Source organism: Echiichthys vipera, assembly GCF_963691815.1.
Source record: "Echiichthys vipera genome assembly, chromosome: 20".
NCBI classification, from domain to species: domain Eukaryota; kingdom Metazoa; phylum Chordata; class Actinopteri; order Perciformes; family Trachinidae; genus Echiichthys; species Echiichthys vipera.
The window spans coordinates 23,717,209-23,741,180 of record NC_139845.1 but is presented as its reverse complement, the minus strand read 5'-3'; the positions used below and the strand labels follow the sequence as shown (position 1 = coordinate 23,741,180).

General features: G+C 41.6%; 1 protein-coding gene across 1 annotated transcript in view; it reads left to right on the top strand.

Moving 5' to 3' along the window:
- Positions 1-3,864: 3,864 nt before the first annotated feature.
- aldh1l2 (aldehyde dehydrogenase 1 family, member L2) overlaps positions 3,865-23,972 on the top strand; it is a 34,178-nt gene continuing 14,070 nt past the window's right edge. Inside the window, exons 1-12 of the mRNA XM_083935271.1 lie at positions 3,865-4,063; positions 7,180-7,324; positions 9,741-9,975; positions 14,046-14,211; positions 14,482-14,583; positions 17,349-17,438; positions 19,406-19,540; positions 19,765-19,890; positions 19,977-20,068; positions 21,533-21,680; positions 21,841-21,960; positions 22,066-22,193. Of these exons, the coding sequence (XP_083791397.1) occupies positions 4,016-4,063; positions 7,180-7,324; positions 9,741-9,975; positions 14,046-14,211; positions 14,482-14,583; positions 17,349-17,438; positions 19,406-19,540; positions 19,765-19,890; positions 19,977-20,068; positions 21,533-21,680; positions 21,841-21,960; positions 22,066-22,193 (1,535 nt within the window). The 5' untranslated portion in view covers positions 3,865-4,015. The remainder of the gene's footprint in view (positions 4,064-7,179; positions 7,325-9,740; positions 9,976-14,045; positions 14,212-14,481; positions 14,584-17,348; positions 17,439-19,405; positions 19,541-19,764; positions 19,891-19,976; positions 20,069-21,532; positions 21,681-21,840; positions 21,961-22,065; positions 22,194-23,972) is intronic.

The window sequence follows — 23,972 nt, the reverse complement described above, 5'->3', positions numbered from 1 at the left end:
ATGTGATTTAAAAGTCCCCTCACAGTGAAGGATAACACCCAGGTTGTTTTACTCCATCCTTATTCTGTAGAGCCAGACAACCACATTTGCTCAGTATCTCGTACCTGTTGTAAGAATTTTGTTAAATTTGAGTAAATAAGTGCTCATTCACTGTACGATGCAGGAGAGGGAGTTTTTCTGGAGATTCAGAGCTTCGGTATCATCTGGCACTGCAGGAAAAAAAACTAAACTAAATAGTAAAATACATTTTTCATATGTTGCAGTCAGTGACATGAGTGTCTCTACTTCCCACTTCTAGTGGTTGCTAGTTTCCTTGAGCCATATAAAGGCTTTGCACCTTATTTGCATTGTACATAAGTTGCAAGGACTTGTCTCTGTGCTTGTTTTACTAGATCTTAGTGCTCCTTCAACACTATTGATCATCGCATCCTGCTACAGAGACTGGAGCATCTAAGTGGCATTAAAGGAACTGCATTAAGCTGGTTTAAGTTGTATTTATCAGATAGATCTCAGTTTGTACATGTTAATGACAAATCCTCCATGCACACTAAAGTCAGTCGCGGAGTTCCACAGGGTTCTGTTCTTGGACCGATTCTTTTCACCTTATATATGCTTCCCTTAGGAAATATTATTAGGTAGCACTACATAAACTTTCATTGTTATGCTGATGATACACAATTATATTTGTCGATCAAACCAGATGAAACCGATCAGTAAGATAAACTTCAAAGGTGCATTAAAGAAATAAAAGCTGGATGACCTGCAATTTTCTGATGTTAAACTCAGATAAAACTGAAGTTATTGTACTTGGCCCCAAAGGCCTCCGAAACTCAATAGCTAAAGACATTGTTACTCTGGATGATGTTGTGTTGTCCTCCAGCACCACAGTAAGGAATCTGGGTGTTATATTTGATCAGGATATGTTCTTCGATTCTCACATAACATTAACAACAAGGAATGCATATTTTCACCTGCGTAATATTGCGAAAATTAGGAACATTGTGTCTCAGAAAGATGCAGAAAAACTAGTCCATGCATTTGTTACTTCTAGGCTGGACTATTGTAATTCCTTATTACCAGGCTGCTCCAATAAGTCTGTTAAGAGTCTCCAGTTGGTCCAAAATGCTGCAGCTCGTGTACTAACTAAAACAAATAGAAGAGAACATATTTCTCCTGTATTAGCTTCTCTGCACTGGCTACCTGTAAAATCTAGAATATAATTTAAAATCCTTCTCCTTACGTACAAAGCTCTTATCAGTCAGTCTCTGTCGTATCTTAAAGAGCTCATAGTACCGCATTATCCAACTTGATCGTTCGCTCTGAGAATGCAGGGCTACTTGTCGTTCCTAGAGTCTCCAAAAGTAGAATGGGAGGCAGAGCCTTCAGCTACCAAGCTCCACTCCTGTGGAAAAAAATCCCAAGTGTTATTCAGGAGGCAGACACTGTCCCCATTTTTAAGAGTCAACTTAAAACTTTCCTTTTTGATAAAGCTTACAGCTAGGGCTTACGAGCCCCTGGCTATGTTGTTATTTTTAAGCTGCCGGGGGATAATCCTGTTGCTGATACTCTGATCTTTTATCCTGTCCGTCTGTATCATTCATGTGTTATCAATGCATGTGACTAACTCAACTTCATGTTTGCCACCATAACTATTATCATTGTCATGTTCTGTCACTCAAGATGTGCCTGTTTCTTGCTGTTCTGCTGTATTAACTGCCATAATATGAGTCATATTCACATTGCTTTAGCTATCACTATAGTCACTGTTACTTTTGTGGTTGCTTGCTTCTCTGGAAGTGTCTCTCTGTCTGTCTCTGTGTCTGTCTTTGTCTCTCTCTGTCCATCCGTCTGTCTTTTCTCTCTTTCTCTCTCCTTTTCTTCCTCCCCAACCGGTGCAGACAGATGTCTGTCCTCCACAGAGCTGGGTCTGTCCCATCTTCCTGCCTGTAATAGGGAAGGTTTTCGTAGCCACCGTACTCTACAGAGGAATTGTTGGGTCTATGTAAATCATAAATAAGTCATAGAGTGTGGTCTTTACCTACTCTGAAAAGTGTCCTGAGATAACTTTTGTTATGATTTGGCACTGTAAATAAAATTTAATTGAATTGAATTGTACAGTACTTTTGCATTCTTCCCACTTATTGCAACTGTTGCACAGCAATTTCCCTCAGGATACAGAAGCTGTATCTCATTTATGTGACAACACATTTACATATTCCATGCTGTCAGTGCAATTGCTCATGTTTAATAACATGTAACATGTGCACAGCTCTCAATACTATTCCAATACCATTTACACAAGAATTGTACACGTTCCAACTTCCCAGTTCAACTACAATGCAGCACAAAAGCAGGCTGATTCTCCTCCAGCATGTTTCCACCCTAAAACAAAATGAACACCCCCTCTCTTTCTCTGTAGGTTGTGAGTGGACTGTTTGAACCTTTGCTCCACAGGAACCTGTGCAGGGCGGTTGAGTGTGGATGGTACCAGATTTGTGTTTGATCAGAGCTTGTTGTGTGTGGGAGTCTGGGCAGGTGTACAGCAGGTGAAACCTGTGAAGGCAAGTCTAGTAAAACTGGAATTAAATTACTTTAAAGTCTCTTGCCGTTCCTTGAATTTATCAGATGACCAACCTGTGTCTGACCCATCTCTTGACCATTGTCAAAAAGCAGAGTTGGATTAACCCTTTCTTACACAAAATCATCAGAAAGTAAGAAAGCTGTAAATTATCCTTCACCTTGTAAATCGGGCGCAAAATCATCCCATGCTCTTTTTCGGCACTTACATACATCAAATAAACCATCAAGACAGTGTTTTTTGGTGTAACAACTATTAATGGAGAAATCCGGTAAGGTTGCTAACAGCCAGACGTGGCTTACAATGATTAGCCCTGGGCAGTACGGTGAAGGCATTAAAACGTCTTCCTTAACCACTAATACTGCTCAAAATAACAGCAAACCTCTGCAGCAGCATGAGCAGAGTCCTTACACAGAAAACAAAGCACCAATGGGCTCCTTCCTTTGGGATTGACTTTGGTATTCCACTTGAATGGACTTTACTGTGAGAGGAGCTGGTACAGGGGCCAGTAGGTAAGTCTTTAAAACACTCTTTTAATAAACTCTGGGTTCACTTACTACGTTGTTGGAGCTTTGTTTTCTGTGTAGGGACTCTTCTCATGCTGCTGCAGAGGTTTGCTGTTATTTTGAGCAGTATTAGTGGTCAAAAAAGACGTTTTAAAAAAAGACGTTTTAATGCCTTCACCGTACTGCCCGGGCTAATCACTGTTTATTTCTCTGTATTATTTAGTATTTTTCCGTTAATGGTTGTTACACCAAAAACTGTCTTGATGGCTTATTTGATGTATGTAAGTGTCGAAAAAGAGCATGGGATGATTTTGTGCCGGAATTTCACTTTAATTTGCACTTTGCTTTGGACCGTACTCGGCGAGATGCAGACTATTGAACACGAACAGGACTTGGGCTGCGACTGATGACGTTTCCCAAGTCCACCAGAACACAAGTACAGACAAGAACGCAGACTGAGAAACGACTATTGTCAAACCCGTCAAATTTTATTTAAAATTTGAATTCAGACTAAATATACTTTTTTTATGGAAAAGCAACATTTTCATTCTGAAGCCCTCAAAACACCCCGTGGGTGCATTTAAAAAAAAGATTCTACATATTTAACCTTTAACCATTTTATAAATTCCCACGCGTGACCGCGCGGCCGAGGCGGTTGTAAGCACCGCGTGACCGCGCACGTACCGAGCCAAGCAGCACGTCCTCCGTGTGCTGCTGTCGAGTAAAAAGCAGGCTGTGGCCGAGCCTGTAGCACAGCCTCCCCTCTGACTCACACTGTCAACTCACACTGTCACCGAGAGGCAGGTGTGTGTGTGTGTGTGTGTGTGTGAGTGACCAGCGGCGCACCGCAGCGGAACCACAATTTCTGCAGCATTTGGATCTATTTTTTAAAATTTTTTTATTACATTTTTATACGTAAAACACCGCCATTATGTTGTGGACGGCGAGTCAAGTCTTAAGGAGATTCTCCACCTCGTCCGTGAGTAACGTTGCTTTTGCTGTTGCCACCGCAGAATGAATGGTGCCTTTGATACTTCTGTTGTACACATACAAAAAAATAACGCGAGTGGTTCTGGTAGGTTCGGTTCTGAGCGCATGTCAGGTGGCGGTGACATGAAGAGGGCTGAACCGAGATCCGAGCCCCGGGGCTAATGACGGATATGAGTCACAGTTCAACTCCAAGTCTACAGTAGTCACTCGGTTACAATAGCTCCAATACACAGAGCAAATGATGTTGTGTGTGTGTGTGTGTGCGCGCCTGCCAGTTTGCCACGTTACTGTCCGCTCGCCTCTACCCCCCTCTCCCTGTACACGAGCCCGCTGTACACGAGCCTGCTGTACAATATGTGGAGGAGTTGCATCAGCACGAGCTCCGCACTGACCGTCAGCGGCTCAGTCAGGGTCCTGTAGGGGACGCTGCAAACGGACAATCCACTCATTCATTCAGTATTATGTGGGGTGTTTTGCACCGTTGTTTCCCCGGTGTGTTTACCTTACTGTGGGGGGTTGCTGGGACTTAACGGCTTTGAATGCATCACGGAGCACATTGCGAAGTGCAATGTAAGGCAGTGCCTCGTGCATTTCACAGGAGCATGCATTTAAGCAAGGGAAACCTGAAACCGCCTTCCTTAACACATGTGCTGCCACGGTCAGATGGGAGGGGCGGGGACTGTCAGCGGGGCCCAGGGGCGGACCTTCCAGTCATTTGACAGTTTGACCGAGTGATTTTTGACCCTTGCATGCCTCTCCCAGCCAGGGCCCCCCTGAATCCAAGGGACCCCCTGAATCCAACCCCACTCTACACCCAGTTCAGTTCAGTCATTGCTCAGTTCATAATTAGGTGTGAAGGAATTACTTGCTATTTTCAAGCATCAATCAGACAAACAAATTCTCAAATGTGTGGATTGGCTGATTTTAATCTCTGTAAATTACAATTAAAAACTTTGGGTTTTGGACTAGATAGGGAGCGTACCTATGTTCCGAGGATCCTATGTTGTCCGCTTTGTATGTGACCGGGGAACATCAGACTCTTTTCTTGTCACAGAAAGGGATTCCTCAGCCAATAGGCCTATATAGACCCTAACACTACCCCCTAACCCTGACCCTAACCGTAACTTCTAACCCTAATAAAATGCTGAACTAAATCAGCGAAGACTTATGCGACATAGGAACAACATACGTCCCTTTCGGGGGAACATAGGGATGACCCCTTCAGATACAATGAGAAATCTGAAGACATATGTTGTATATAGCCCATACAATAACTTGATGAATTAAACAAAACCAACTTATTGATGAATAACTAAAGTAACTGTCGAGGTCCAAGTGTTAATAAAAGTTTTGAATTAATAAAGTGTGGGTAATACTGGTAGTCTTAGCTTGCCTGGAAATAAGACAAATCTGTCAAGCACTGGCAGATATGTCTGGTCCCTCTCCCATTCAGACCGATGTCCAGCTGGCCAGATTCAGGGGAAGCCAACAGAGATGCACCAATGCACCAATTTTTCTGATCCAATCAGATATCGATACCTGGGCTGAGCGTATCGGCTGATTCCTGACACAGATCCAATCCTACTGTTGAATGAATGAAGCGTATACCTGTCCATGTGAGTGAAGGCATCACATTAGCAGCAAAAATAAATAGATACCACTTCCATGTAAAGTGCACTGCACACACATACTTTCAAATGTAATATAAAATATAGCAGCTGCCTGAAATCCAACAAACAATGGCTAAATTAACTTGCTGTGAATGATATTTAAAAAAAAAGAAGTAAATTAAATGCTGGCTTGGCCTCATTCATCCGATATCCGATCCAGCTAATTGGTCAATATCGAAGATATCGGATCGGTTCATCTCTATTGGATTGGTTGGAGGTCATGTTTCGTCGCTCTGATTGGTTGGAGGTCATGTTGCGTCGCTCTGATTGGTTGGAGGTCATGTTTCGTCAATCTGATTGGTTGGAGGTCATGTTTTGTTCGCTCTGATTGGTTGGAGGTCATGTTTTGTCGCTCTGATTGGTTGGAGGTCATGTTTCGTCGCTCTGGTTGGTTGGAGGTCATGTTTCATCGCTTTGATTGGTTGAAGGTCATGTTTCGTCGCTCTGGTTGGTTTGAGGTCAAGTTTCGTCGCTCAGATTGGTTGGAGGTCATGTTTCATCGCTTTGATTGGTTGGAGGTCATGTTTCATTGCTCTGATTGGTTGGAGGTCATGTTTCGTTGCTCTGATTGGTTGGAGGTCATGTTTCGTCGCTCTGATTGGTTGGAGGTCTATCTAATTGCATAAGAGGCCTTTTGTTGTGCACCATTGATGATGCCCCTTTGAAACTGAAAATGTCATGCAAGGTTCCGGACTAATTCGCAAATGCGTAATAGCCTGGTTATGCCAGGCTTAGTCTTTGCAGCCAGCCTGGTTTGTTTTGGTTCTTTAGATTAAATAGTTTTCTGTAGATGAATAACAGTAGTGGAGGTTTGACATGACCTTTTTCATGTACACCCAACTGATTTTATTTGTCAGCCTGTAAAGCATTAATGTTTTCTGACTGAGAAGAGATCCCTGATGATGTCATAGTAATGTCACTTGGGGGAAAACACATCTTTAACAGAACGCTTGAATTTCAAACCTGGAGAGTGGTGTTTGAAAGAACTGGGTGTTTACCAGGCAGGGAGATGTTGCATTATAATGGCATTATAGTTATTGTAGGATCCAGTGTTTTTGGAACCGTACCCATATATGGGGCTAAAATCTTCTCATAGGTTATTGGTCGCATTATTTAAAGGTGTCTATTGCACCTTCCCCAACTTTACTCTTGTGCAATAGAATACTTCTGGAGTGCCTCGAGTTAAGCCAGTCTCGTGCAGTTGCCTGCTGATAGGCCCGCCTCTGCACTGGGGTTTCCATTGCCAGTTGCATAACATCTATGGAACGAGGACAGGAGAAAGCGTTGAAACTTGTCTTCTACTATGTAAACACAGAGATATCCAAGCGCTGCAGCTTGAATGAACAAAACTGTAAATGAGTATTTCCAGCATTGCTGCTCTACCCATGGCAATACTGATGTATTAACATGTTAGAAATATGTGCTCTCCTTTCAGAATTATTACCAGAATAAGCTCAAACTAGCTATAATTGGCCAGAGTCTATTCGGCCAGGAGGTGTACAGCAACCTGAGGAAGCAGGGTCACAAGGTGGTGGGAGTGTTCACAGTCCCTGACAAGGATGGCAAGGCCGACCCCCTGGGTGAGTTAACCGCCTTCTCTCTTACCTTTTTGGTTCTATCTTTCTGATGTGAGTGAGTGCACATTAATTTTGCCCCGGTCCTTCATTGAGCTGCAGATGGGTTTCCGCGTGCCTAAGGATTCACATGGATCATTTTGAGGTGGTTTATTTGATTTCTTGAGTGTTTACCCCTTCAGTTGGGTTCAGTTTTAACCTCTAGTCGCAGTAAATAATCAGAGAACCCAGAAATACAAACATTTGTCTTCCTATAAAGAAACTGGTGATTTCTAGTAGATTTGAAAACACAATCCAAAGCAACTGCAGGAAGCCAACAGTTCCTAATGCTTTGAGAGAGGTAGACCTACGACTTTCTCTAAAAAGAAACAGTTTTTTCAGACAGTAAGACAATTCAAGACAATTCTAAGAGTTGATACAGTACTGTATGCAAGAGATTTTGCAATACCATTTTTTCTTCCCAATACAGATTCCTATACCTGAGACGATACAAAGTACTGATCCAATACCCGTGCATTAAAGAACACATTTTTTAAATTATATCATAATTTTTTAACAGCTGTATACTACTAACTCTGTTTTTTTGGTCATTTGAAGCCGAACAAAATGTTAATGCAATGTTAGCATATTATCACCTCATAAGGCTAATATTGCCAAGAAATGAATCTTTAGCTGTTAATGTTCCACTGTGTTCTTCAGCCAGTCTATAGTTGTCTGTCTGCTCTTACTGCTGAATAAGTACAGTAGTATACAGTGGCTTCCATAAGCTTTTTCTCTGAGAGCAGCTGCATGTTGCAACTGTTGACGCCGGTTCAGTAGGCTGTCAAATCAAAACACTGAGCTCAAAGTTGCTAATACAGCTTGTTGGACCAACCAGGTAAAGGAAGGAATTACAGGCCGGTTGTGACCGCACTGCTGGGAGCGTGTTTGAGGCTGCAGCCACAGACCTAAATGAACCCACTGACACTGTGACACCTTTTATTAGCTTTGTGGTGACATGTGTGTGTGACAACTTGAGCTTTCTGCACATACAGCGACAACAAACCCAAGGCTCTAGTTCACAGGACAGGCAGGCAGCTTTGTCAGGCCTGCAGAAGTAGGGGTAGAGTCCTGAACAACCAGGCCAGAAACACACTCATTGGCTAGGTTTTAGCTTACTGTTAAATAGAATATGTGGCAAATATAGACCTTATTAACATGCAATTTTGAGTTTAATTCTCCTTGTGCATGAATGGCTTTAACACCAGCTTGACTATTAATTAGACGAGAAACAACATTAAACTATAACAGTAAATTGTTTGTGAGGAGAGAAAGACAGAACATCTTGGATGTGATAATGTCCTGGGTCTTCTATGGGCCATCACAGGCCTGTGCTGTGGCTGAGGTAGATGCATGTTGACTCAACAGTGCTCATAGACAAAGGCCTTTATCCTGTGTTAGTGCAATATAGTGGCTCCATTGTCTGTGTGGTTAGAGGCCCCGCGTGGCCTGGAGATGCAGCTCTGAGGTGAAAAGTGTACAGTCGAAAACACGCTCTTTGGTAGGATGCAATCTGTCCAGGAAGCAGCGTCAGCTTCTAGATCGTTACCCCTAGATTTGCAAAAACTTTCACGAAACTCACTGCCAGACCTACCCATCCTAACCCAAACCAACTGTAACTCTAACATGCATTTGTCATTTCTTGCAGATCTCTTAACATCCAGAGTTTCACAAGGGGTCCTTACTTACAAATGGATTGAAAGTTTGAATATTAAAATAAAAATCCAAATGAAGTGAAGTATGAAGTAGAGCATGTATGGTCACAGTTCTTAAATAACAAATTTGTAAGGAAACTCTCAAATATTGGTTTCGGCCTCAAAAATCCAGCCTCTGAGAAGGTGGGAAAGCAATTAAAAACAGGTGCACTTGAGGTTAAAGGTTGAATCTGGAGAATGAGCGGAACACCAGCATCTAGTGTCTCAGGATTGTAGTCGCAACAACAAAAAATAGTTCCAGCAGTCGGATTGCCAGGTTTGTTGCTGAGTGTGTCCAGCGATCAGTCTGCTCCATGTCAGTGATGATTCATACACAGGAAAGACTAATGTGGACTAATCGATTCATTGGACAACAGTATTTAATGTTAGCCAGTCTTCAACTGGAAGTCTTTCTGTGAGTGCTGTGGAATCCATTAGCTAGCTCTCAACTCAACATGATTCCTTGTTTCTATAGCAACAACAGACAACCCTGGCAACCAGCAATTCAGACTATCATTCTATCCCCCTCAAACGGCCCCTGGGTGTATTATTTAAAAAAATAATTATAGCTTTTAATAAAGATTCCACATATTCAACCTTTATGTCTCCAACCGTGAACCACAATGTCGCAGATGCACTTCATTTCTGCTTTCTAAACTGTATCGGTGAACTCTCCTTTTCTCTTTCAGCCGTGGCGGCAGAGAAGGACGGGACACCGGTGTTCAAGTTTCCACGGTGGCGGGTCAAGGGGAAGCCCATCCCAGAGGTGGTGAATGCCTACAAGGCGGTAGGCGCCGAGCTCAACGTCATGCCCTTCTGCTCTCAGTTCATCCCAATGAACATCATCGATAACCCGAAGCACGGCTCCATCATATACCACCCCTCCATCCTGCCATTGCACAGAGGAGCCTCGGCCATCAACTGGTGAGTGATGTCGGACCATCTTCTGACATCACACAATGAGCAGGTCCTGAGTAGAGAGCAGGCAGTCATTTCTGTATATACTACACCACAGCACACACACAGAACTGCTGACCCAATGGTGACATCGTCAGAGCCACAGAAAACATCCTGCACCTTTTTTCAGTAATACTCCTAATCATGAGTAAACAGAACTTTGTTTGTTACATCAATGGTGAAAATGCAGAGTCCCATTCCTGATAAATGTGTAATCCTACTCTGATCGGACCTCCACTGACAGATAACGAAGGGGTTAACATCCTCTGTCAGGTTAAAGGATATCACTGCTCTTGCTTTGCTTTTGACTCACTGCCCGCATTGATTCACCGTCGTAAAGGAGTGACAACGGTGACGTGAGGTATGCTCAAACAAGTTAGGGATTTAAGTTTTGAAGCAGCCATAAACAAACGAGAAAGACAACACTTCAAAACTTCCTGCAGGGCTTGAATAGTGGCAGTGAGCCAAAAGGAACTAGAGACTTTATGTATTGACTGATATCTGACAGCCTGTATAAGAGATTTACAACTGTGGTTAATGAAATTGTCATACTTGAGCTGTAAGTACCACATAACACATGCGGTAACATGTATTATTGTGTTGGCTAAAATGACACTATAAATCTGCACAGAGCGATATACACACTTTCAAACAACAGAGACAATCCAAATATTGAGAAACAGCTGAAGCATCTTTGACAATGTAATGCTTAGATCATTACTCTGGAACCAATCTAGGTTGACTTGTAGTTGGAGTGACCACAAAATCGGATTACAATGTGAATACAAATATATATATATATATATATATATACATGTGTATGTGTATATATATATATATATACATGTGTATGTATATATATGTGTGTATATATATATATATATATATATACATGTGTATGTATATATATATATATATATATATATAGATGTGTATGTATATATATATATACATGTGTATGTATATATATATATACATGTGTATGTATATATATATATATATGTATATATATATATATATGTGTGTATATATATATATATGTGTGTATATATATATATATATATACATATATATATATATATATACACATATATATATATACACATATATATATATATATACACACATATATATATATATATATACATATATATATATATATATATATATATATATATATATATATATATATATTTGTATCCACACAAGTGAAGTCAAATAAAACAGCAAAAATATTAGGAAAAAACAAATAAAGGCTAAAATGAAGTAAAAGCCATAAACATTTCAAGCAAACAACTAGAATGTGAGAAAATGTCCCTACACATAAAACAAGCGCCAACAACGTAGTCTTTTCAGACAAAATTAATTGTATATTTGTTGTTACAGGTTTTTTGTTGTTGTTTTTTTCACTCTTCTTTGTTAAACTTATTTTATTTTTGTATACTTTTGTATTCTTATATTCTTTGTATGTCTGAAATAAAAAATTCAAATTCAAAAATTCAAAATAGTTAGTGAACCTAGAGTTAATAAAAAGTGTTTTAAAGACTTACCTACTGGTCCCTGTACCAGCTCCTCTCATAGTAAAGTCCAATCAAGTGGATTACCAAAGTCAATCCAAGAGCGCACTCACACTGTTCATCCGTACCGTGCCCAAGCACGTTTCACGGCTAAAGTCTAGTTCCTTTGACCAGTGTGACTGCAACCGTACAGAGTCTAGGAGCGGTACGCTTGACGTCCACGGACCGTTTGGGAGGGGTGGGCTTTGTAAAGCACGTTTGCACATATACAAGCACAAGCGTGCACACGTGTACGAGCACGAGGCCTACGGTAGTCTGACGTCATTTTATGTGCGCCTGTTCGGACATAGAAAGAAGGACGTTCAACTCAAGTTGTCGACTAAACGGCGTAGTGCTACATCACAATAAGTCCAAAAAAACCACAAAGCCAAAACGTTGCCATGTTTTCTGCGCTGCTTTCCATTATGTGGCCAAAAGACCAAGCGCTTTTATAAACAAAGCGACGCATAGCGATGACGTCAATCAAGGAGTGTGACGTGTTACGGCGTGATGACGTATAGGCAGCAAGAAGCATTCGCCAAGGCCCAGGTAGTGTGAGTACAAACGGGCCTGGGCCACGGGGGGAGAGGTAGGGGGGGACAAGTATCCTAAAGCACAGGGCATGGTATGGATGGACAGTGGTAGGGCGCCCCAAAAGGAAGGAGCCCATTGGTGCTTTGTTTTCTGTGTAGGGACTCTTCTCATGCTGCTGCAGAGGTTTGCTGTTATTTTGAGCAGTATTAGTGGTTAAAAAAAAAACAAGCTAGTTTCTTTTTTTGTTTAATCTACTGTACTTCAGAACAACTAAAAGGCTAAAAGTGCATAGTTCCTCGGCCCTAAGTCATGTGTGTTTTCCAGGTCAGAATGGAGTAATAGACAGATGTAGCAGCAAACCTTCCTATCAGGAGGTTTAAACCAGTTTGGTTTGGTCCTAACCTCCAAGCTGATTTTCTTATCTCTCCCTCTTGCTAGTCTGTCTGCTCCCCACCCTTACTATCACTCTGCTTCTGTTATCACTGTGTGTAAATGAATAGCTCCTGTTTGTTTTCAATAGTAGAAACACAATTTTCTACCTTATTTTCTTTGAATACAGTGACTTTTAGAATCCCACTAGTTATCTCAGTGTCACTGGAGTCACCTCATTTGCTCTTATTGAAAATCTGGTTGATTGGTAGTGCTAACATTAGCAGCTGCCAAAAAGTAATTTCAAGTCAGGAGGAATAGTTTGAAACTTTGGGAAATAAAAGTTAATATGAAGTTAGATGAAGAGATTGATACCATTCTCCTGTCTAACACCTGCATGTCTTTGGACTGTGGGAGGAAGCTGGAGAAAAGCCACACAGACACGGGGAGAAGATGCAAACTCACACCCACACAGAAGGGCCCCTCGAACACTTTAACTGTAAGGCGACAGTGCTAACCACCACACCGCTGTGCCGCCCAATACAACGATAATAAAGGCTCTTATATTAACTCCACACAGAAAGGCCCCAGCCAGGATGCGAACCAGGAACCCTCTTGCTGTGAGGGGACAGTGCTAACCACCACACCGCCGTGCCATCCTGCTTAGCTTTGCTCTGTCCAAATTTTTTTTTTTAATGAACTGCTGTTTTTTACATTAATGTTTTTCTACTGAGCAGACTGATTAGAAAGATATCCATTAGTGAGCTTTAGAGGTGCTAGTAGTTTTTTTTAAACTCTGAACATAGAAGGCTGAACTGAACATAGAAGGCCCTTCTTTGGGTCTTTATGCTAGGCTAAGATAATCTTCCAATTCAGTCGGCTATAGCTCCATGTGTAACAGACGGACACAGAGTAATGTTGAGCTTCTCATCTCACTCTTGGCAAGAAAGTGAATAGGCATATCTTGAACTGTTGTGTAGACCCGCTACATATCATGAGACAGCTTGACTTGTTCTCATTCAAATCCAAAACATCTCTTTGCTTTTGCCCATTAGATGTATGTATTATAGCTATGTTGATTTTAAATTTAGAGTAGTCAAAGTTCAAAATGAATCTGGATTTCATTGAAAACTGAATTGTAGCCTACAGGTACCAATCTTTGATGAAAGGAGCCCTGGATAGCTCAGTTGTCCGTCACGGGGCGATTCGCAGGATCTGTAAACTTAATGGGAAATTAACTTGAGTCTCACTACTCACAATATAATTACAACAGAGATATCATGAATCTATAGTTTAACTTACAACTTGCCACAATATGAATTCAGTCAATCTTGTATATCTTAAATATATCCAACTGCTTGATGAGAACTGATGGTAGATGGCTCGTTTGTTTCACAGTCTTATCAACGGTCTGGTTGCCTCAGTCTCATTACCTCCAGGTGCAATCCGCCTTTATCTTTTCTCTATCTGATTCTGCTCCATTTGGTCAGGTTTATGGTCTTCTGTATATCCTATATATAAGTATCTTATGGCACTGCTGCAAGGTTGGGTTATTTCCCTGTGTTTGTGTGTCACCAGGACCCTAATAGAGGGTGATAAGAAAGCTGGATTCACAGTGTTCTGGGCTGATGATGGACTGGACACCGGACCAATCCTGCTGCAGAAGGAATGCGCTGTGGAGCCCAACGACACTGTGGACACACTCTACAACCGCTTCCTCTTCCCAGAGGGCATCAAGGCTATGGTAACCACCTGCAGTTTAACCGTTTGGGGGGGAACTTCTCCCTTTGTTCACGTGAGGAGTGTATTATCAGCATGCATTTATATAGAAGCGTTTTCAAACTGAGTAATCCATCAAGTAGTCTTGTCGAAACATCATCAAACCTTTTCCTATAATGCCCGGTTACCACTCAGCCTTTTTTTTAATCTTTTGTACTATGCCAATAACATGTTAACATAAAATGACACACAGCACAGACTGAGGTGTCACACTCACACCGTTTTCCCGGTGCAGGTGAAGTCGGTGCAGCTCATTGCTGATGGAAAGGCCCCTCGGGTTCCCCAGACAGAGGAAGGAGCCAGCTATGAAGGCATTCAGAAGAAATCCAACGCCAAGGTAAGAGGCCTCACTCCGGGCCCAAGTGAAGATACTGTATCATGTGAATCTACAGTATGTGAGTATCGTATGAATACTCTGAGGTACTTTTACATTCATTCTGGCTGGAGCGTTAACTGGACACAGTAGGAAACTACCCAAGGGCCTTAGGGCGGCTCCGCGTATTTAGACCCTGTTAGGGATAGAATTGATGATTTTATTGATACCAATGCCATTAGCGATTCCGTTATCGGTCTGATCCTTTATCCATTCTCTACTGCCTTCTATTCTTTTCTGTGTGAAGAAAGTCGGCCTACACAGGTTTTCACTGTTATTATTATCTTAATCTGAACAGTTTACAGTGTAGATGAAGTGAGAGAATATTTGTACAACATTTGTTTACATTTAAGGTTTTCTTAGTCAAAGAAAAAAATCTGCTTAACCTGACACTAATATTATCATAACGGGATATTTACCCTCGGTAACGGACGTGGTGCTCAGTTAGGAAGCAGTGGCACTCAGTTTGAGTGTCAAAAACATGGAATTCTTGTAATTTAAGGCTTACAGTTTTAAAGGGTAACTCCAAGTGTAATTCCGGTGCGAAATCATCAGACCATGGTCTTTTTCGGCACTTACATACATGAAATAAGCCGTTACGACGCTTTTTTCCGCGTATGAAATGTTAACGGAGAAATCCGTAAGTATCGCTAACAGCTGGACGTCGCTAACACGGATTAGCTGGGACCAATACGGTGAAGGCATTAAAACGTCTTTTAACCACTAATACTGCTCAAAATAACAGCAAACCTCTGCAGCAGCATGAAAAGAGTCCCTACACAGAAAAGTACCAACAACGTACTTAGTGAACCCAGAGTTTATTAAAAGAGTGTTTTAAAGACTTACCAACTGGCCCCTGTACCAGCTCCTCTCATAGTAAAGTCCATTCAAGTGGATTACCAAAGTCAATCCAAAAGGAAGGAGCCCATTGGTGCTTTGTTTTGTGTGTAGGGACTCTTCTCATGCTGCTGCAGAGGTTTGTTTTGATGGTTTATTTTCAACAGTATTAGTGGTTAAAAAAGACGTTTGAATGCCTTCACTGTACTGCCCCCGAGCTAATCAGTGTTAGCCACGTCCAACTGTTTGCGACTCTACCAGATTTCTCTGTTAATAGTTCATACAAAAAAAACACTGTCTCGATGGCTTATTTGATGTATGCAAGTGCCGAAAAAGACCACAGGATGATTTTGCGCCGCAATAATACTTTAACATCAAAATCCAATGATTTGTACATAATATTTTATGAACTATAAATTGGTCCTGGTCCAGTCTGTAGTGTTCATTGCAACAGTATAACAGCTATTGGCCTTAATTCAGAAAACCTTTGAAAATGCTGCCCTGTACACTAAAATATCTGTGAAAACCTAATTTACCACTTCATTCACTGTCACTTTCAGTGTTCGCCGATACAGAGGCGTTTTGGACTGTGTGAGTGAAATGTAGGGATGGGTTTCACTTTGGATGTGGTTCCTGCTTCCTTTTTTTATCAGCAAAGATTGATGGAAAACATAGAGGTAGCAGCTGCTCTTTTAGAGCTGACAGTCGCTGGTTATTTACACATTTACACAGCTGAAATGTAGCCAGTGTAACCAGTCAGGGAGGAAGATAAGAGGGAAACAGAAGCACACCAGCCCTGTGGGGGTGGGAGTGTCAGTGGTCGCAGGGGCTGATTGGAAGGGTTTGTCTGGATAGGTTTCAATGCATGTGCTCGAGCTAAAAATGATGTGTTGATTTTCTGTTTAAATAATAAGATTTTAGTAAAAATTGTGGGGGCAGTAATATTCCAGTACCCTGCATTTGGATGAAGTGCGTCCCACAGAAAGTGTCATTCCTTAAATATTAATAACAATTATTCTCACATCAAACATGATGTGGCTCATTGATTCATTGAGTTTTGCTCTGGTTTCCTCCCACAATCCAAAACACATGCACGTGTTAGGTTAATTGATGACTCTAAAAAAAAAAAAAATTGCCTGTAGGTGTGAATGTTTGTCTGTCTCTGTTCGTCTCTATATGCCCTGCGATAGACTGGCATCCTGTCCAGGGTGTACCCCTCCTCACGCCCCATGTCAGCTGGGATCGGCTCCAGCCCCCCGCGACCCCCACAGGGACAAGCGGTTGAAGATGAATGAATGAATTAAGTTAAAAAAAACAAGTTTGCCAAAGCACCAAGGTGCAAATTAATCAAATATTTGGACAATAGACGAAAACGGTAATATAAGCAGAACCCAACATACATAAAACACTTACGTTAAACTCATTATTATATATATTGTTATATCACTATTTACATCCCTCTAACAGCATCACAGTGCCATATTTTTTTAGATTAAAAAAAGACACGTCTGCCCTAAGTTGTTGGAAGTCTGCTCAGTGCAACAACACCTTTATTCAGAGAACATCTGCTAATGTACTGTTAGCCCAACATTTTGTTCAGGGCCAAAAATATTGGAGCGAGTGCTGGCTGGTGTTTATCTTCCAAGAGGTGGTGCTGATCTGGCTCCTTTCTGATTTGTCACTTGGAGCCACGTTGCTGGCAGTGTTCCCAAATGTTCTATTTTTAGTGCAGGTTTTTTTTTTTTTCAAGCATGGTTTTTTTCCACATGCCACTCAGCTAGTGGCAACCAGCTGTTGGGCTTATCTCATTCTCAGAAATGCATGTGACCTGGTCTGCAAATGACTCCGAGCCCTCAACAAAGTGTTGACTCCTGTGTCTTTCTGCCCCTCAGGTCAGCCTGGCCCAACCTGCTGAGGCCATCCACAACTGGATCCGCGGCCATGACAAAGTCCCAGGCGCCTGGACTGTCATTGATGGTCAGGTGCGTTTCCTGGAACATGCAAGCACAGAAAAGCCACAAACAAGTGTTTGACTTAAGGTCAAACAGGTTTGGATGGCTGATATAGATCCTTATATTTTGGCCATGAGGCGGATCAATCAATCAATCAATCAGTCAATCAGTCAATCAATCAATCAAACAATCAGTATCCTTTATTTAACCAAGCAAAAAACTCATTAAAATAAAACCTCTTTCCCAAGAGTGACCTGGCCAAGACGGCAGCACAAAAGCAGAATGGTTACACACAAGACACAATAAAATACGATACGATATACACACTACAAAAAAAAGTGGGATTACAAGATCACACATTGCAATGCAAAGATCCAATTAAGCTTATTTCTCTGTCTTTTATAATTGTCTTGAGTTCTCCCACAGTCAATAGATGTGACAATTTCAAGTCCTTCTGCACATTGTTTCAGGTAGACAGGGCAGAAAAAAAGGCCAGTTCAGTTCTGACTCTGAGGACCTGCATCTGTATGATGTACTGAGAACTCAGGCCATATCGGCTGAGGTGTCTACACATGTGTAAACACAAATATGTAGGCAGATGTTCAAGAATAGATTTATAAATAAAAGTCAGCCAGTGAGAGATTCTACGGACACACAAAATGGACAATATGTGACGGCTTATAAGGAGCAGTGATGTACACGATAGGTGCAACCAGTAACAAAGGGCAAAGCACAGTGGACTACAGTATCCAATTTCTTTATAATCTCATCAGGAGCATTCATAAAAAGCAGGTCTCGGTAGTCCAACAAGATTAAAAAAAGATGTGGTGATCAAATGTTTTCTGACTTGCAATGAAAAACATGATTTATTTCAAAAACAGAAACCCAATTCAATTTAAGCTTAGAAACGAGTTTCTGGACGTGTAGTTTGAAGGACAGGTTCTCATCAATTCAAAAGTATTTATAAGTTGTGACCAATTCGATTTCAACCCCACGAACAGTTGACACCCGAGGAAGGCGTGATGGAAGCTGCTTTGATTTCTCTGCATTGACCATGGTGTTAACAAGAGCTGGAGGAGCTTTAAATTTGGGCTAACATGCGTTTCCCTTTCATACCTTGGTATCATTAAACTAAAACCTGTTATAACCAATAAAACTTTATATACTCATTGGATTTGAATTTGAAGGTCTTGAAGTCAACGGTAACCTTTCTTTTAATTAATGGTTTTTAACTTTCTTTGGCAAAACACACAGGGAACAAGGGAATTAATCAAAATAATGAAATCAATAAATTCCAGAAATCTGAAAAAAAAGGTGTGCAACTATTTATAAAGACGAAAACGGAAACAAAAGTTAATGAAAGAAGTGAAGAAGCTTCTTGTCCAGCATACATGGAATAACCAATTGCATTACTGAAGGCGTATACTGGATACAGTGGTTCTACAGATCAGACTCCTTTTTCCAGTCCTACATCTTACATAATAAGAGAGGTCTGTCCTACAGAGATTCAGCTCTGTAGCGTCCCACCAGAAGTAAAAATATGCTTTTCAATTTAATTTTCGTACGAGATACTACACATTAATTGCTGAGTGTGAAGGTACTGGTAGGCAGATAGTGTTACCTTCCGCTGTTTCCAGCCTGGCTTTTTCCAGCCATTATACTTAGCTAACTGTCTCCTGACATCAGCTTCATATATGTCATATGTATTGTACAGACGTGACTGTAGAATCGATCTTCGTTTCATAAATACCCAGCAAAAAGACCAGCTGAGAGAACATTTGAAGAACCTCAGCGCAGAACTGCTGTGTAGAAGGAAAGTCCACGTACAACAAAGAGGAACTGCAATATGATGTTACAAAAAATTACATTTAATTGGGTTGATTTCTAGCTTCCCAAACTCGTAACAGCATATTTTAAACATGACCACTACAGGATATTTGAAGTTTAAGAGACATACAATATCTGTTTTAAATGCTTCCCTGTACGTTCGTCCTCAGTCTGTGACCCTGTATGGCTCGTCGATGTTGGGGGCGTCGGTACCAGCCGGTCAGCCCCTGGAGATAGAGGGGGCATCCCAGCCTGGTGTGGTGACCAAGAACGGGCTTGTGGTGCATGGAAGCGACGGGAAGGCCGTGAGTGTCTGTCATTTGTTGTACTACAAAACAAATATTGAGCGCAAACAAAAGCAGCGCTTTAGTGTCCGAGTGTGGCAATGCTTATGCCTCTGCTGGCTGTCCGTCTGCTCCAGATACAGTAGGTTTGAAGGCTGCTAGGTTGATTCAAACGCAGCTGGAAATGAGTCAAATAGGTATTAGTTATCTCATTTTGGACTTTTCATTCTATGTTTGGTCCACAGCTCCTAGTGAAGAACCTGCAGTTTGAAGATGGGAAGATGATTCCTGCTTCTAAATACTTCTCCTCTGGGGAAAGCTCCAGTGTGGAGCTGACTGATGATGAAAAGAAGATGTCAGAGGAGATCAGGGCAAGTTACTGGCGGTGGATAATGTTTAGCTGATGGTTTGACCCAAGAGACTGTTGCTGATTGCAAAATGCTTGTATGTACCGCAGAACATCTGGAAGGGCATCCTCAGCAATGTCCCAGCCATTGAGAACACAACAGACTTTTTCAAGTCCGGAGCCGCCTCTATGGATGTGGTCAGGTGAGGGAGGACGCCAGTGCAGAAATCACACTCAGATGATCCTGCTTTTATTTTTGAACAGGGTTAAAGCCGTTAAACACCGGGGTTTTTTTGGCGTGCAATTCATTTGCATGTCAATGTTTGCTTTTACACAAAATGTGACTGACACGCAACATTGGAGCTTTTTTTTCTTGAACAATGTAGATTTTCAAGATTTCACACAATGAAATGCAGGCATGAGAATGATAAAACAACAACACAGAAGCTCCGTATTCCGATTCAAGACTAAAAACTTTACTTCTTTCAACCTTGACAAAGACATTAGTTTGATCATATTCACTGAAGCCGACACTCTGCTCCGATAGAACAACATAAATCATCAGGTTTAGAAAAAAAAATGTGCATCTACGTGAACCTAGAGGCTGTTGTATGTTTTGCAAAAATGAATGGGTGTGAGAGTTTGAAATTAGACTGGTTTAGCTCGATCTGCAAGACTTGCCGACTGCTGCTTTAAGTCAAGTAAATCTCAAATCACTTAGCCAAAGTCTTATCCAACCAATCCCATTTCTCAATGTGTGTCACCATCTTTTGAAATCCAATCCAAAGGGCCACAAAAATAAATGTATAATATACTTCTTATAAACAATACTTTTGATTATTTTTCATCTGAAAAGCAAGTTTTTGAAATGAACTTCAAAGTGTGAGACCCAAGCCCCTTTTATACATGCACTGGAAACATGAAGTTGTCCAGACGTCACGCAAATGTCCAGGTCGGATCGAAATCCAACGTTGTTTACTCTGCCAGCTCCCTGTTTTAATCTCAGAGTAAGCCCCCTGTGTGAACAGCAGCCGCTCATTGTGCTGAGTATTCACGGCAAGAGAGTCGACAGGCTGATGCCGCATTTTTCGCTGACAGCGCAAGAAAACCATCATCTGACGGTGAAGAAGAAGGGTGATTTGGACGAAGATGGCAACAAAAATGTCTGACTTGAGAGGCAGCAAGTGTCAGGAACTTCTGTCGGTTATGGCCACTGCTGAAATCATCATACAAATTCAAAGAACGGCAAGAGATTTGGTTGTTTCTGACCAAATTAGGAACCGTCTACGTGACCGCGGTGTAATCTGTGTGAAGCCCTCCCTCCTGCATGCGCAACCCAGGTGCTACATCTCCCCTAAACCGAACAGAGTATTTACAGTAAATGCGAATGCATCTCACACAGAGAATCTCCTGTTGGGTGCTACATTTGTGAAAAAGACCTGATTCTCCCGACATTGTCCAGGGTTCATATGTGAAAGCAGCTCTAGTTTTACCAGTGTTTATCACCGCACAGGAATGACTGGTTAGGCTGCTGAGCTGACAGCAAACAACAAAATGATTCCAAAGACAAAAAGAATTAAAAATGAATTCATATGAATTCTCATAAACCCTTTACAAAACTACTGTCACTCTAATCACTGTTGAACTGCTGCTGTCTCCGTGTCCAGGCTGGTGGAGGAGGTGAAGCAGAAGTGTGCTGGCGTCCAGCTGCAGACTGAAGACGTGTACATGGCTTCCACCTTCCAAGACTTCATCCAGATGTTCGTCCGCAAGCTGAGAGGAGAGGACCAGGAGGAGGAGCTGATCATCGACTATGTGAGTCTCACACTTTTATGTCCCAAATGAGTCTGAAAGTGTACTTGAGAGAGAATCCAGCAGTTTTGATCTTTGTATTTTTCGTCAGACGTTTTATTCGAAGGTGTTTGCGGTTGATTGATTTGCGATGGTTGTACTCTTACTGCTGTATTGCACCCAGGCAACCAAAGAAGTGAACAACATGACCGTGAAGATGCCAAACCAGTGTTTCATTAATGGCAAGTTTGAGGATGCTGAAAACGGCAAGGTCTACGATACCATCAACCCTACTGATGGATCAGTGAGTCACACGGACATACTGTTATACAAATCCACACACACAATGTTTTGTTCTCATATTAATTATTAGACTGTGTGTGAGTGTGAGCTTTCTGTGTGTCCCCAGGTAATCTGTAAGGTGTCCTACGCCTCAGTGGGGGATGTGGACCGGGCGGTGGCAGCTGCCAAAGAAGCTTATTATAATGGACCCTGGGGCAGGATGAATCCTAGAGACAGAGGAAGTATGCTTTACAGGTGAGTAGCTCCACCTGGAGGACTACAGCGGGATTACATTATCTATATAAAAAAAAAAAGGCTATCCATGCATTCATCAATCTTCAACCGCTTGTCCCTATCGCTGTCTGTCTGTCTGTACGGAAGCCCTAAATCAGGGTTGTCAAACTCCAATTCACAGAGGGCCATATTTAAAAACTTGGACAAAGTTGTTGGCCAAACTCAATATTTACTAAAAAATTCTCTCCAGATATGTAATGTTGAACCTTTCCAGTGCAGGTCCTTGTTCTTGTCGTTGGGTTTCTTATGTTTTATTCTTTGGTTACAGCCACGGTGGCTCTGCAGACGAGACAAACAGCTCTTTACCTTCATAAACAGATCATCTGCCTCCCACCGGTGATGACAGCTCCTGTTCTCCATCTTTCTTTTGGCCGTTTTTTGGGGAGGGGTGGATTAAGTTTGTCTGCAGAGACTGGTAGCATGGATGCTCATGTTTGTCAACAGAAAAGTAGACGTGTATGTGCTATATACTCGCGGGCCAGCTCTCATAGAACCTTGATATTATCTTGCAGGCCAAATATAATTACACCGCAGACCAGATTTGGCCCACGGGCCTGAGTTTGACACCCCTGCCCTAAAGGGTCATACATTACATATATTTTATTTCCTCTGTTTTCCCATGATAACAAGATAATACCTATGTTTTCTCGTAACGAGACAACACATTTCAGATCTTGATGAAACAAAAAAATAGTCTCTTTTGTTAAATCATTGCAGGAAACTGACATTGTTCTCTGACATTGTTCAGTGTAACAATGTCAGAGGAGCAGGAGAATATGGATCACCATCACAAATCTCTTCAATCAAGGCCGACGCATGAAACAGCTTCATGGCACCTTATTACAGTCCAATGTTAACATCAGTGTGCGTCATCTAAGAAGATGGTTAGTAGAGGAGCATCCAAGAGAGCCTGATGTCCTCATTAACTACACAGAAATAAAATAATTATAATACAACAACATAAATACCAGTACAGGGGGGGGGGGGGTTTACAATGTGCACATAAATATACAGTTTAAGTTCATAACAGTAGCAGTTTCCATAGTTTTCTTCAAAATAGGAGAAGCCTTTACGAGGCATCACAGGTCCGATGTGATGGAAATCTCAGGCCTATCATGTTTCATTCATTATCTCTCAAATAATGTAAAAATGGAAAATGGATGAAAATGATCTCATTATCATGGGAAAACAAAGGAAATATAATGTATGTAATGTATGACCCTTTAGAGCTTCTGTACTTACCTTCATCGACAGTATATATGCAGTTTTTTTTAAACGTGGGGAAGACAGGTGATATACTCCTTTCCCAAGAAAAATAGACGAGTACACCTTTCTGCTTTTTATTCCTGTTGTGTCACGTTAAACTTCACAAACGCGCCGGACTTTTAAAGAGCCAATGAGAGTGCAGACACAGGCTGAGGGTATACCAGGGGGAGGATTGCTTATAAGAACAGGAACTGTTACTGTAGTGCGGCTGCAGACAGACCCTGTTCCCCGCCACTGCTTCCAGTTTCTCCGTTACGGCCCCGTTGTCTGAAACGGACGCACAATGCCCGCTTGAGCGCTGGTTTCCATCAATAAGGGCTTCGAACTAAACACACATTCGCCATGATACTAAAGCAAGCGCCAGTCTGGAGAGCAGACACACACATCAAGCATTCCTCCTGGTGGAAGATCTTGTAGTAGGTGACTCCTTATCGCCAGTCAAATGCCTGTGAATACTGAATAAAATAAGGGAAT